The following is a 14,183-nucleotide window of genomic DNA, read 5'->3' as shown; positions in this document are numbered from 1 at the left end:
TTGCTAGGCTTCGTCAGGCGGTACAGCATTAACCGTGTGGTTACAGGTCCAGAGTTTGGTAGTATTGTTGATATTCTGTCTATCCTTCCAGTCCGGGGCTTATTTCTTTTGTTTCTAGCTGCAGTTAAGCACAATGCTATCACGTTAGCTCCGTAGTTAAAGTGCTTCGCTGATGCATTGTCGTAGTCACTGTGAATGTCCATTTCGCGTTCTCGACTCTCATTTTCAAGAGGATATAGTATCCGAGGTGGTTTAAAATACAAATCCGTGATCCACAATAGAAAAAGGAGAGAGCATACCTGCCAACTTTTGAAATGAGAAAAACCTAGTAGCCAGGGTCTAGGGGCCGCAGGCCCCGGTAGGTCCAGGACAAAGTCCTGGTGGGGGGTTCAGGGGGGCCCGACGCAAAATGATTATTAGCATTCAGACAGGTTAAAATGTTGCTAAAACCATCACTTTTCTATCAGTCACAGTGACTTTTCAAAACAAAAATATTACAGCAAAAATCATATGGGTTGATTGACATGTTTATTCTGTAAGCTAACTTCAATAGTTTGAAATTATTTTGACAGTTAATGCCAGTTATCCTGTCAACCTTTCACAAGACTTCGATTTGTTAATTGAAAGTATAAACACTTTTTACAGTAAACAAATGGTAAAACAGTACTAAACGATTCCATTAAAAAAAAAATTGGTGTCATTATTAACTTTCTGTCCAAGCTTGTATAATCTACTGCCTTGTTCAATTGTAAAAATATTCTGTGCCTAAAATTCACATTTCTATCACAATTATCATACTGTAAACATGGTAAGCTAACTTCGTTTGAGTCTATTTATTCCGCGAGTATTTTGTAAATGTTTTCGCCTGTGGAAGCCGTATTGCATTCCCTCAAAGACAGAAGTACTGACAATACTTTTCCAATGTCATCATCGAAATATGGAACACAAATGGGGTACAGTTTTACATCGTCATAATCGGTGCTGCCGTCAGTCGACATGCTAAATGGTTCCGTCTTCATGACATCGGCGATACTTTTTGAGGATTCTGTTCCAAGACACTGAATAATGTTTGATGTTTTGGTTCGACCACATCCATATTTTTGGCGATTTTCGAGTCGGGAAACATTTTCCGAAATAACTGTCCCATGTGATCAGCCAGTGCGATTGGAAGTCCATGCTCAATTATTGCCTCCTTAAATAAAACTTCGGCATTTATCACATCCAAAGAATCTGTTTGGGCGACGAAAAACGTTGAAAGTTTTCCACTTGTATCGCTAGCAACAGCATTAGACTTGTGTTTTTTTGTCCCAACGTGGTCTTTTACATCGCTAATTCCTCCGTGTCCGATCGAAAAATCTTGTCTGCACAAGGTGCAATTCGCGTAGTTTTCACCCTTTTTGCGGAATGACTGCAGTTTTCTTTTCGGTTTAAGACTCGTTTGCGATTATTCTCCGGCTGATTCCATGATCGTTCGCTCGTTTGGAAACAATGGCAACTGGTGCCTCGTGCTTGGCAGCGGTGCTATAAATAGCCTCGCGCATGGCATTCGGAATGGCTCGATAGGAAGTTACGGGAAGCAGTGTCGATTGTCATTGTTGTTACGCGATTACGTGAATAAAACTTTTAAAAAAATATATTTTTTTAATTAATAAAAAAACGTATTTTTTATCACTGCAACCGTAACCCGGAATAGGTTGATGAAAACCGTACTAATTACGGGAAAACCGGAGTAGTTGGCAGGTATGAGAGAGTGTGGAATCCAATGAGCCCTTGTACCTAAGTTACGGTCAGAGCGAAAAAAGATACGTCCTGCACTGCACTCTAATACTTCACTCTCACGTTTTTCATCCACGAATCTTTCATCCTGGCTCAAATTAATGGGGTAATCGTCGCTTTCTCGGTCCGAATCGCTCTCGCTGCTGGTGTAAACAATGGGGAAATGTGAGGAGACTTTCAACTTGTGACGTCACGCTACTTCCGGTACAGGCAAAGCTTTTTTTTTTTTCAGCGACCAAAAGTTGCGAACTTTATCGTCGATGTTCTCTACTAAATCCTTTCAGCAAAAATATGGCAATATCGCGAAATGATCAAGTATGACACATAGAATGGATCTGCTATCCCCGTTTAAATAAAAAAAATTCATTTCAGTAGCCCTTTAAATGCTAACATGAAAACAAGAGACAATAATGTCTTTCTCCACTAAAAGACAACATTTCACATAAGCACATTACTGTGTGAGCAACATTGAACCACAGGCTGTGCTCTCTTACTACACAATCATCAATCAATACTGGAACCGGAAGTCACTTTGCATGTTGTCACATAAACTAAACGTGACACACCCAACATGTTTTTTTGTTTCATTTATCTTTAAAAAAAACACTAAAAGAAGAAAATATGTTTTAGTATTGTGTTTTGATGATCAATATGTATACTCTGCATGTACAAGAAGACAAATATGATCTACTATTGTGTTTTGATGACGAATATTTATACTCTGCATATAAAAAAAACAAATATTCTAAAAGGTGTGTGAAGTTGTTTGTTCATCAAAGAGACACAATGGTCACTACACAAGCTTACATCATCTTTGTGAGCTGTCAAGTTTACACGCCTTTTAATTAGGGCTGCACGATTATGACCAAAATATTAATCACAATCATTTTTTTTATTAATGTTGAAATCACGATTATTCAGTAAAACATATTCGATTGCACTTTCTATTTTAAACAGGTCAATTTGGCTTCCATTTCAAAATGAAACTTCAAATAAAAATAATTCATAGAGGGGCTAACTAAAAAAAATATGCCATTGTAGAGCAAAGTGTTTTATTTGTTATGCAGTGAAGCCTGCTTTTAAAATGTTAATGTGGCTGACAATCTACCGTATTTTTTGGACTATACGGCGCACTTAAAATCCCATAATTTTCTCAAAAATCGACAGTGCGCCTTATAACCCGGTGCGCCTAATGTACGGCATAATTCTGGCTGTGCTTACCGACCTCGAAGCTATTTTATTTGGTCCATGGTGTAATGATAACTGGATGGCAGTCGCACATAAGAGATACGCAAGTAAACAACACCAAAACTTGAAATGTTCCATTGAGAATATAGAACATTACCGTACACACGGCGCTCAAAAATCTGTCAAAATGTTTTTAGTACGACTTCGGTAAGCTATGAAGTACCGCAAAATGGCACCCATTAGCAGACATTATCTGGCGTTTAGTTTCGCAATATCATACCTGCCAACTTTTGAAATCAGAAAAACCTAGTAGCCAGGGTCCAGGGGTTGCAGGCCCCGGTAGGTCCAGGACAAAGTCCTGGTGGGGGGTTCAGGCTTCGCCCCCCGACGCAAAATGATTATTAGCATTCAGACAGGTTAAAATGTTGCTAAAACCATCACTTTTCTATCAGTCACAGTGACTTTTCAAAACAAAAATATTACAGCAAAAATCATATGGGTTGATTGACATGTTTATTCTGTAAACTAACTTCAATAGTTTGAAATTATTTTGACAGTTAATGCCAGTTATCCTGTCAACCTTTCACAAGACTTCAATTTGTTAATTGACAGTATAAACAGTATAAACACTTTTTACAGTAAACAAATGGTAAAACAGTACTAAACAATTCCATTAAAAAAAAATTGGTGTCATTATTAACTTTCTGTCCAAGCTTGTATAATCTACTGCCTTGTTCAATTGTAAAAAATATTCTCTGCCTAAAATTCACATTTCTATCACAATTATCATACTGTAAACATGGTAAGCTAACTTCATTAAAATTAATAGTCCTGTCAATAGCATGGAATTACAATTCAAATGTAGTTTTTTTGTAAGCCTTTCAAAAGAATTCAAAATATGAAAAATGAATGAAAATTAATTTAAGCCATCAGACACTTGAAAAGTGGCACATCACATCTCTAATGTAATCATTTTGACTTTTCAACAGAAATAGCACTGCAAAAATATTAAGGACATACTTCTGTATTTTGGTAGTTATGCTGTCAACATTTAACAAGATTTCTTCAACTTGGACTTGAAAGCATAAATAGTATAAACACTTTTAACAGTATAACAGTACTAAACAATTCCAATAGATAACATTGGTGTCATTACCTTTTTGTGGCTAAAATCCAAATGTATCCAAAGAATCTGTTTGGGCGACGAAAAACGTTGAAAGTTTTCCACTTGTATCGCTAGCAACGGCATTAGACTTGTGTTTTTTTGTCCCAACGTGGTCTTTTACATCGCTAATTCCTCCGTGTCCGATCGAAAAATCTTGTCTGCACAAGGTGCAATTCGCGTAGTTTTCACCCTTTTTGGAACGGATAATTATTCCCGGATAGGCTTTTGAATATTCTTCACGGAATGACTGCAGTTTTCTTTTCGGTTTAAGACTCGTTTGCGATTTTTCTCCGGCTGATTCCATGATTATTCGCTCGTTTGGAAACAATGGCAACAGGTGCCTCGTGCTTGGCAGCGGTGCTATAAATAGCCTCGCGCATGGCATTCGGAATGGCTCGATAGGAAGTTACGGGAAGCAGTGTCGATTGTCATTGTTGTTACGCGATTTCGTGAATAAAACTTAAAAAAAAATTATTTTTTTTAATTAATGAAAAACCGTATTTTTTATCACTGCAACCGTAACCCGAAATAGGTTGATGAAAACCGTACTAATTACGGGAAAACCGGAGTAGTTGGCAGGTATGCAATATTATGCAAAACCAACTTTTCTTACCTTCTGGTACCTGCTGATGTGTATTTGGGATCTGCATAAGTCCTGACAATTTGTCCGTGCCGACTCCGTAGCCATAAACGTCTTCTTTTTCTCTATCTTCTTGTTATGTGACATTCATCCTCCGCTGTTGCCATTTCTAATATAAAGTAGCGTAAAGTTCTTACTTATATCTTGTCAGTAAACTCGCCATGAAAGCACTAAAACATACCGGTGTAGTGAGTTTACATTATTCACCCAAGGAACTTTAGTTATTAGAGGGTTCCGGTCGGACGTTTTTTCACGAGACACATTTCGGGCGTTGTTGTTGCACTAGTGAGCCACGGATGAGGAGATTAAAACAGTTAGCTCCATCTTTTGACACTTCTTCCACTCCCGTCCTTGCACGCTACACCGCTACAACAAAGATGACGGGGTGAACACGCTGTCCAGGTGGAGGCACGTAAATAAGACCGCCCACAAAACGGTGCATCCTGAAGAGACTGTCAGAAAGTGACTTGAAGATGATCTGTATAACATCATATATGCAACATTTTGACCAAAGAACCACCATTACATGTTATGTAGACCACAAGGAAGTCTTTTACATTTAGGATTTTTTTTTTAATAATAATATGCACCCTTTAATGCGCCTTTTGTACGAAAATAGACCTGACTAGACCCGCTCATCGGCAGTGCGCCTTTTAATCCGGTGCGCCCTATGGTCCGAAAAATATGGTAACCTTTATCAGACCCCAAGTCTTCCATAGTCTTATGAGAAACAGCATAACAGCTTGAGACTTCACACGGTGTTAGTAACAAGGAACCAGCTCTGAGCAGGACCGTGAATCTTCACAGGAGAGGCAAAGTCTTTTCTTATGAGAATATTTCATTTCAGGGCTAAGACAGTGAGCAGGGTGGTCGTTTGGTGTCGTAAAGCATAACACAGACTCGTTCTCACGGCGTATAGTGAGACATTTAGACCGAGCAGCAGGTGTGTGTGTGTGTATGTGTGTGTGTGTGCATTTACCATAGTGAGCAGACTGAGAAAGTCGTCTATTTCATTCTTGTCACGTTCATGAAGGCCGGCCGGGTCAATCCTCCTCACTTCTTCCCACTTTAGAGCAGCAGACATCTCGGCCATGTTGGGGCTGATGGCTCAAAGAAAAGAAAAGTTACACAACTCACCTCCCAAATAGCAAACACTACCTTTCATTGTACGCCCAAAAAAGACCAGACGGTACTAAAAACGCAGATTACATGAGAATCATACGTTGTTGTGAAACCATCTGCTCCAAAACAGCGTGTTATCCTGATATGAGCTAAAAAATGATGTTTGAAAGTACATGAAACACTGTTTTTGTGATTGTGTTTGATGATCCGTGTTGGGACTAACCGCGTTACAAAGTAACGCGTTACTGTAACCCCGTTAGTTTCGGCGGTAACTAGTAATCTAACGCGTTATTTTTTATATTCAGTAACTCAGTCACCGTTACTACATGATGCGTTAACATACTTGCCAACCCTCCCGAATTTTCCGGGAGACTCCCGAAATTCAGCGCCTTTCCCGAAAACCTCCCGGGACAAATATTCTCCCGAAAATCTCCCGATTTTCAGCCGGAGCTGGAGGCCACGCCCCCCTCCAGCTTTATGCGGACCTGAGTGAGGACAGCCTTTTTTCATGACGGGAGGACAACAGGGTGACAAGAACTAAATCATCCAGACTTGAGATAAATTGTATTATTATGTTTATCTTACCTAAAAATAAATATATCTATTAATTTAAAAAAATAAATAAATAAATACATTTGTACTATATTTTGCTAAAAACATCAAAATTAATTGTATTTTTATTTGTATTTTTTCTGACTCCTTATTACATCCAGCCATAGAATTATACATTAAAATAAACATATTTGAAATAATTAATTTTAAATGATCATTATAATTCATTTAAAATGACCATATTTAATTATTAAAATAATTGCTTGTTTATCAACAACTTTAGCATTTTATTCATTACATTTTGAAGCTCTCAGAAGCCAAGTTATGTTATATTCCTTAAGATTTATTTATGCTAGTTTGAAGTCTCAATTATCTAAACAGTTTTGTTTGCATATTTTCAGTATGTAGAATGGTGAATTCTAGCTGTCAATATACTCCTCCCCTCTTAACCACGCCCCCGCCCCACCCCCGACCACGCCCCCCACCCCACCTCCCGAAATCGGAGGTCTCAAGGTTGGCAAGTATGTGCGTTACTGCGTTATTAGGGCCCGCAATGGCCCATTGCAAAAGGACTCCCGAAGGGAGTCCTTATGCAATGGGACATAAGGACCTATTGTTATTCTAAGGTTTTATTATTTTCTTTCTTCTTCCGCCGCCTCTTCGAGCACTAATTTGACCCACTTAACATGCTTCAAAACTCACCATATTTGCCCCACACATCAGGACCTGCGAAAATTGCCTTTTAATAAAAAAACCAAACCCCAAAACTCAAAATTGCGCTCTAGCGCCCCCTAGGAAGAAGAAAAAACTACGTTGCCTGTAACTCCCACTAGGAAGGTCGGAGAGACATGAAACAAAAACCTTTATGTAGGTCTGACTTAGATCTACATTTCACAATTGTATATCCTCGGGCTAAAATCAACAGGAAGTTGGCAATTCCCCCTTCAACACAAAAAAGTACTAAAAACAGTCACTTTTGCCTCTTTTAGCTGTAATTTGACCCCCTTAACATGCTTCAAAACTCACCGAACTTAACACACACATTAGGACTGGCTAAAACTGTGATCTAATGAAAAAACCTAACCCCAAATCTAAAAATTGTGCTCTACAGCAATTCTTTTATAAAAACCGCAAAAAACTGCTCCTCGAATGACAAATCTGACAAAACTGCCTGTAACTCCCACTGGGAAGGTCGGAGAGAGATGAAACAAAAACCTCTATGTAGGTCTCACTTAGACCTACATTTCATAAATTGACAACCCCCAGCAAAAATCAACAGGAAGTTTGTTATTCCCCCTTCAAAACAAAATTTTTGTAAAAACCGGTCACCTTTCTTCAAAATCTATCTCCTCTGAGCGCGTTTGTCGTTTCGCCTTCAAACTAACACAGGTGAGAGATTAAACCCTTGTGATTAAAAGTATAGATGGGATTTTTAATACCTGCTCCGGTTTTGATTTTATGACCCTTCAAAGACCCGCTACACTGCTGCTGCTGCGCTGCTGGTTTTTTAAGATGGCTGCTCAAAAGCAGGAAGCACCAACGTGCCCACACAATGCAGACATGGTAGGTACACTAGACAAAAGTCTTGGGACACTTCAGACTAAAAGTAGACAAAAGTATTGGGACACTTAGGACTAGCACCTGCCAAATACGCGGGCCCGTCCAACGCTGCTTGCAGCTTTAATTTTACATTATTTTTTATGCAGTATCGGCTAGAAAGAGAAGATCTGAGTGTGTTTTATTGGAGCGCTGCGGTGTGTGTCTGGGTGTGGGGAGGGGAGGGGGAGGGGCGCAATACAACGCAAACCGTTGGCCAAGCGGACGTGACGACAGGCTGTCTTCACTCAGGTCCGCACGGACCTGGAGGGGGCGTGCCTTAAGTCCGGCTGGAAATCGGGAGAAATTCGGCAGAAAGGTTGTCCCGGGGAGAGGCACTGAAATTCGGGAGGGTTGGCAAGTATGGGATATTCTCACTTCTTTTCTTTTGTTGAGCACAAAGAAAAGAACATTTTAGCTAAATGTAAGTTGTGTCTTGGATCAAAGATCCCGTCTACTGCCCAAAACAACAATTCAAATCTGCCTGGTTATGCTTTGTGTATGTCACGTGTGCCTTCCTTAGGTGAAGCCAGGTTTACAGCTATGTTGTTATTATGCTGTTTGTTACTTATGTATGTTATGTTGCAGCTATTTAAAATAGTTTTGTCAATTTGTTCTGGCCTGAAATAAATTGGCCCTTTGAAACATATCTTTGTCTTTGTGTGTTGTATGTAGACCACATCGCTTAGCAGAGTTCAGTGATGCAAATGCATGTCAAGTTGATCAACACATTGTATTATTCTCCAGTGCAATAACAGTACTGAAATGAAGGCATAAAGGGCATTAATGGGAGCTTTTTAAAAAAAAAATAAAAAAAAAATAATACAAAAGTAACTAAATAGTTACTTTTCACAGTAACGCATTACTTATTGGTGTAAGCAACTGAGTTACTTTTGAAATAAAGTAACTAGTAACTGTAACTAGTTACTGGTTTTCAGTAACTAACCCAACACTGGTGATGATACTTTGGTTATTTTGAGTTGAGTTGAGTTTGAGTTTATTTCGAACATGCAAGCGTGCATACAACATGATACATCACAATTTCCAGTTTCTCTTTTCAACATGTTCGAAAAGGAGTAGGAAGAAGCAGAGCTTATTTAATCCTCCCTCTTTTCTTTTTCTTTTTTTTTTTGTGTCCTGTCCAGCTTCTCAGGCAAATCATATACCGTATTTTCCGCACTATAAGGCGCACCTAAAAACCACAATTTTTCTCAAAAGCTGACAGTGCGCCTTATAACCCGGTGCGCTTTATTACGATTAATTTTCATAAAGTTTCGATCTCGCAACTTCGGTAAACAGCCGCCATCTTTTTTCCCGGTAGAACAGGAAGCGCTTCTTCTTCTACCCGCCCCCGGAAGAAGAAGAAAAAACGCGCTGATATCACCGTACGTTTCATTTCCTGTTTACATCTGTAAAGACCACAAAATGGCTCCTACTAAGCGATCCGGTTCATAAAAAGACGCAATCTCTCCATCCGCACACGGATTACTACCGTATTTCACAGCAACTGAACCGCACTGTGGAACGGGAGCACGTACGGTGAATATTCGCACCACAGGGAATGAGAAGTCGTCCTTCACTGTGGTTCTAGCTTGCCATGCTAATGGCCAGAAACTTCCTCCCATGGTGATATTCAAAAGGAAGACCTTGCCAAAAGAGACCTTTCCAGCCGGCGTCATCATAAAAGCTAACTCGAAGGGATGGATGGATGAAGAAAAGATGAGCGAGTGGTTAAGGGAAGTTTACGCGAAGAGGCCGGGTGGCTTTTTTCACACAGCTCCGAAGGCGAACACACCTTCACTAAGACGGGCAGACAGCCTCGGACGACATACGCCAACATTTGCCAGTGGATCGTAAATGCCTGGGCAGATATTTCGGTCACAACTGTGGTCCGAGCTTTCCGGAAGGCAGGATTCACAGAACAACAGCGACACTGACTCCCGATGACTTCTACGAGACGGAACCGGCCATTTTGGATACCACGCTTGCGCAACTTTTCAATTCGGACACCGAAGACGAAGAATTCGAAGGATTTACGAATGAAGAATAACTTCAGAAGGTGAGCGCTATGTTTATTTTGTGTGTTGTGACATTAACGTTCGAGCAACATTATGTTGCTATTGCTCTACACCATTTTGAATTTTACTATGTTTGTGATTGCACATTTGCGTACATTTTGGGACAGAGTTGTTAGAACGCTGGTTTTCAATATATTATTAAAGTTTGACTGAACTATCTGACTGTTTTTTTGACATTCACTTTAGCGCAGCGTTTTTTTGACATTCACTTTAGCGCAGCGTAGGCGCGGCTTATAGTCCGGGGCGGCTTATTGGTGGACAAAATTATGAAATATGTAATTCATAGAAGGTGCGGCTAATAATCCGGTGCGCCTTATAGTGCGGAAAATACGGTAGTTGATGTAGATGCCCATGTCGGCTGTTCAGATTTACTTTACAAAAGAGAAGTGTAGGATACTTCTCTTGTTGCCTTATTTGTATTTGACTTTATTAAATGTATTTATATTATCATTTAGTGCAGCCGGGCCGGAGCAGGAGGGGATAGAAAGAGAAAAAAAAGGAAGACAGAGGGGGAAATTGTGGGGACAAGAGGGGGATTAGACAGAGAGACAAAAACAACAACAGCAAACAACAACAACAACAATAGAGCAACATCAGCAAATAGGACATGTACAAATATGATGGTAAAAGTAATAGCAAATAAGCAGTTAGCGAAAAATAAAAAATAATACAGAAATGACAATGAGCATTATTACACTACAAATGGATCAATACAAATACCAATAGAAATAGCGCTATTGATAATGAACAATACCAATAATTTACCTTTATTATCAACAATACAGTTGTTTAAATGCAACAATACATATACGTAATGATAACTTGAGATACGAAAGAATGCAGAAAAATGGAGGGGGAGAAAGAGAAGCAACCTATATTAACCTTGTAGATTGTTATAGTCACAATAGGTTAAGCTTTGTCAGTGTGCCATGTGTTACACCCAGTTTACCCTAGGGCAACAACGTTAATATATGTTTGATGAAACGTGATTATGTGCATGAGTGTAAGTATGCATATGTACTTGTATATGTACAGAATGTGTATATGTGTTTGTACAATGAATGTATATGTACAGAATGTGTATATGTGTTTGTAGAGTGAATGTATATGTACAGTATGAATGTGCGTGTGGATGTACGAACATTAGGTAGGTAAATATGTACTGTATTTGTGTATGTATGTGGGAGCGTAGGTACCTATGTACGTATGTGAGCATATGTGAATTTGCATGTACAATACATTCGACTCCCAGAGTGCGTGGGAGCCAGAGCACGGCCCCATCACCCCCGAGAGCCCAACCCACAAACAGGAGGCGTGGTGCCCAGGGAACCAGGGACCACCGCCCCCACGCAGCCAAGCCGGCCAGCGACAGGAACCCCAGAGCCCGGCCCACCGTACCGCCCACAAGGGCCAGCAGCAGGCCGCAGACAGACGCACCCGGCAGAGGACAGGGCACGAGAAAAGCAGGGGACAGCCAGACCCCAAGCCAGCGAGAGACCACACCCCACACGGGCAGAAAGGCGAGACGCCCCGCCCGAGGGACCCAGAGACTCCCCGCAACCGGACGGGAAGACCGCCCCCGCCCCACCGGCAACCGGGCCCCCACGAGCCCCCCCACCCACCCCCGGAGAGCGCGGCGAGGCCAGCCCCCGGCCACCCCACCCAAATCGGCCGCCGCAGGACCACCCAGGCACAGGGCCACGGGAACCACCCACCCCACCCGCAGGGACCCCAACGATGGAGATGGAACAACCAGCAACCACCCCGCCGAGCCCCCCCTCTGAGGGAGGGGAAAAATAAAAAAAATAATATTAATAAAATATATTTAAAAAAAATAAAATAAATAAATAAATAAATAAATAAATTTAAAAAAAAAGAATTAAAAGAAGATCACAGACATGCTGACAAACAAGGTCACTACCCCAGCAACTGGCCGACTCGCAGCACCCCCTTTTCTTTTACATAACAGTTGCTAAAACTTTTGTTCACTTCCTGTTCTCAATTTATTCACAATATACTCCATAAGTAATCACAATAAAAATAAATAAATAAATCAATAAATAATACTCGGTGAAGTAAGTTACATTTCATATGGTGAGATGAGTAAGATTATTTTGAAAATGAACGGATGGATTGATGAAATAAATTCAGAATGTTTATCGTGGTTCTTCTTCTTTGTACTTTGTTTGAGTTTCTTGAAGTGGATCATATTAGTACATTGTTTGATTGCTTTCCATTATTTTATTCCACATACAGATATACTGAAGGTATATCTGTATGTGGATATACTAGGGGTGTAACGGTACGTGTATTTGTATTGAACCGTTTCGGTACGGGGGCTTCGGTTCGGTTCGGTTCGGAGGTGAACCGAACGAGTTTCCACACGGACATATTAAGTAGCCGCCTCAGCTTCCTTCTGCCTCGGTCTCTGTCAGTCCTCTACACAGCACCCAGCATTGTCCCACCCACACAACCATCTGATTGGTTACACACAGAGCGGTAACAGCCAATCAGCAGTGCGTATTCAGAGCGCATGTAGTCAGTGCTTAGCGTTTAGCAGGTAAGCATCAGGCAGCGGACTCTCCCCAAATGATAATAAACACCTCCCAGTCAACTACTAGTAACATCACTATGAGCCCGTTGACCTTCTAGAAATATTAAAGGCAGTTCAGCTCGCTCGCAGTCCTGGCTTGAGGTGAAGGCTAATTCGCTTTTAGCGTAACGTTAGCTCATTTTGCGGTGTGTGTTACGGACAGCAAAGCCCTGTCTGTCTGTTATTTCACTTTACCTTTTTCTGTGTTGATTGAGCTGTGTTGAAGCAGCAAAAAAGGACATTATGTTAAATGAAGAGTTTCTGTCTCTGATAGTTGATATAATAATGTAAGTGCATCATTAAGCCTACATGAACTCCATGGTGTTCAGGGATGGATAGTCTCTCCTATTGCTATTGTACCATTTTTTCAGCAATAGTTACATTAATCATTAGAAATGCAGCAGCCTAGTTTTGAATGGCAGGGTCCCTGCTATCACATGTTGACATACTTGCCAACCCTCCCGAATTTTCCGGGAGACTCCCGAAATTCAGCGCTTCTCCCGAAACCCTCCCGGGACAAATATTCTCCCGAAAATCTCCCGATTTTCAGCCGGAGCTGGAGGCCACGCCCCCTCCAGCTCCATGCGGACCTGAGTGAGGACAGCCTTTTTTCACAACAGGAGGACAACAGGGTGACAAGAACTAAATCATCCAGACTAGAGATAAATTGTATTATTATGTTTATCTTACCTAAAAATAAATATATTTATTAATTTATTTTTTTTAAAAACAACTAAATAACTAAATACATTTTTACTATATTTTGCTAAAGACATCAAAATTAATTGTATTTTTTTTTTTTTCTTTCTTTTTTTCTGACTCCTTATTACATCCAGCCATAGAATTATACTGGTACATAAAAATAAACATATTTGAAATAATAAATTTTAAATTATCATAATAATTCATTTAAAATGACCATATTTAATTATTAAAATAATTGCTTGTTTATCAACAACTTTAGCATTTTATTCATTACATTTTTAAGCTCTCAGAAGCCAAGTTATGTTACATTCATGTTATATTTATGCAAGTTTGAAGTATCAAGTATCTAAACACAGTTTTGTTTGCATATTTTCAAGATGTAGATATATATATATCTGAAATACTTGACTTGGTGAATTCTAGCTGTCAATATACTCCTCCCCTCTTAACCACGCCCCGCCCCACCCCCCACCCCTCTACCTCCCGAAATCGGAGGTCTCAAGGTTGGCAAGTATGCATGTTGATCAAAATATAACATTTACATAATAAAAATCAACTACAGGCTTCCCAAATGCTGTAATAAATTACGCACGGCGAGTTGACTTGAAACTGTTTAATGTTGCACTTTTTATATGTAGAAGAAACGTTTTGTCATTTTATTTAATCTTGAGGCATTTTAATATTGATTAACGTGGGCAGAATTATTATAGTGTTCCCAATAAAAAGATAAAACCATTGTTTACAAATTTGGTAAATAAATAACCAAAA

The 14,183-nt window shown here is 40.0% G+C and overlaps 1 protein-coding gene across 4 annotated transcripts in view; it reads right to left on the bottom strand.

Moving 5' to 3' along the window:
- cep290 (centrosomal protein 290) overlaps positions 1 to 14,183 on the bottom strand; it is a 100,439-nt gene that overhangs the window by 81,229 nt on the left and 5,027 nt on the right. For 3 of the 4 annotated variants that reach the window (XM_061970401.2, XM_072913898.1, XM_072913896.1), the window contains exon 2: positions 5,749 to 5,869. In XM_061970401.2, the coding sequence (XP_061826385.2) occupies positions 5,749 to 5,862 (114 nt within the window). In that variant the 5' untranslated portion in view covers positions 5,863 to 5,869. Of the gene's footprint in view, positions 1 to 5,748; positions 5,877 to 14,183 lie in introns of all 4 variants that reach the window. The other variant, XM_072913895.1, reaches the window with a different exon arrangement.

Source organism: Nerophis lumbriciformis, linkage group LG10 (genome assembly GCF_033978685.3).
Source record: "Nerophis lumbriciformis linkage group LG10, RoL_Nlum_v2.1, whole genome shotgun sequence".
Classification (NCBI taxonomy): Eukaryota; Metazoa; Chordata; class Actinopteri; order Syngnathiformes; family Syngnathidae; genus Nerophis; species Nerophis lumbriciformis.
The sequence above is the reverse complement of the archived record's forward strand: the minus strand, read 5'-3'. Positions and strand labels throughout refer to the sequence as shown.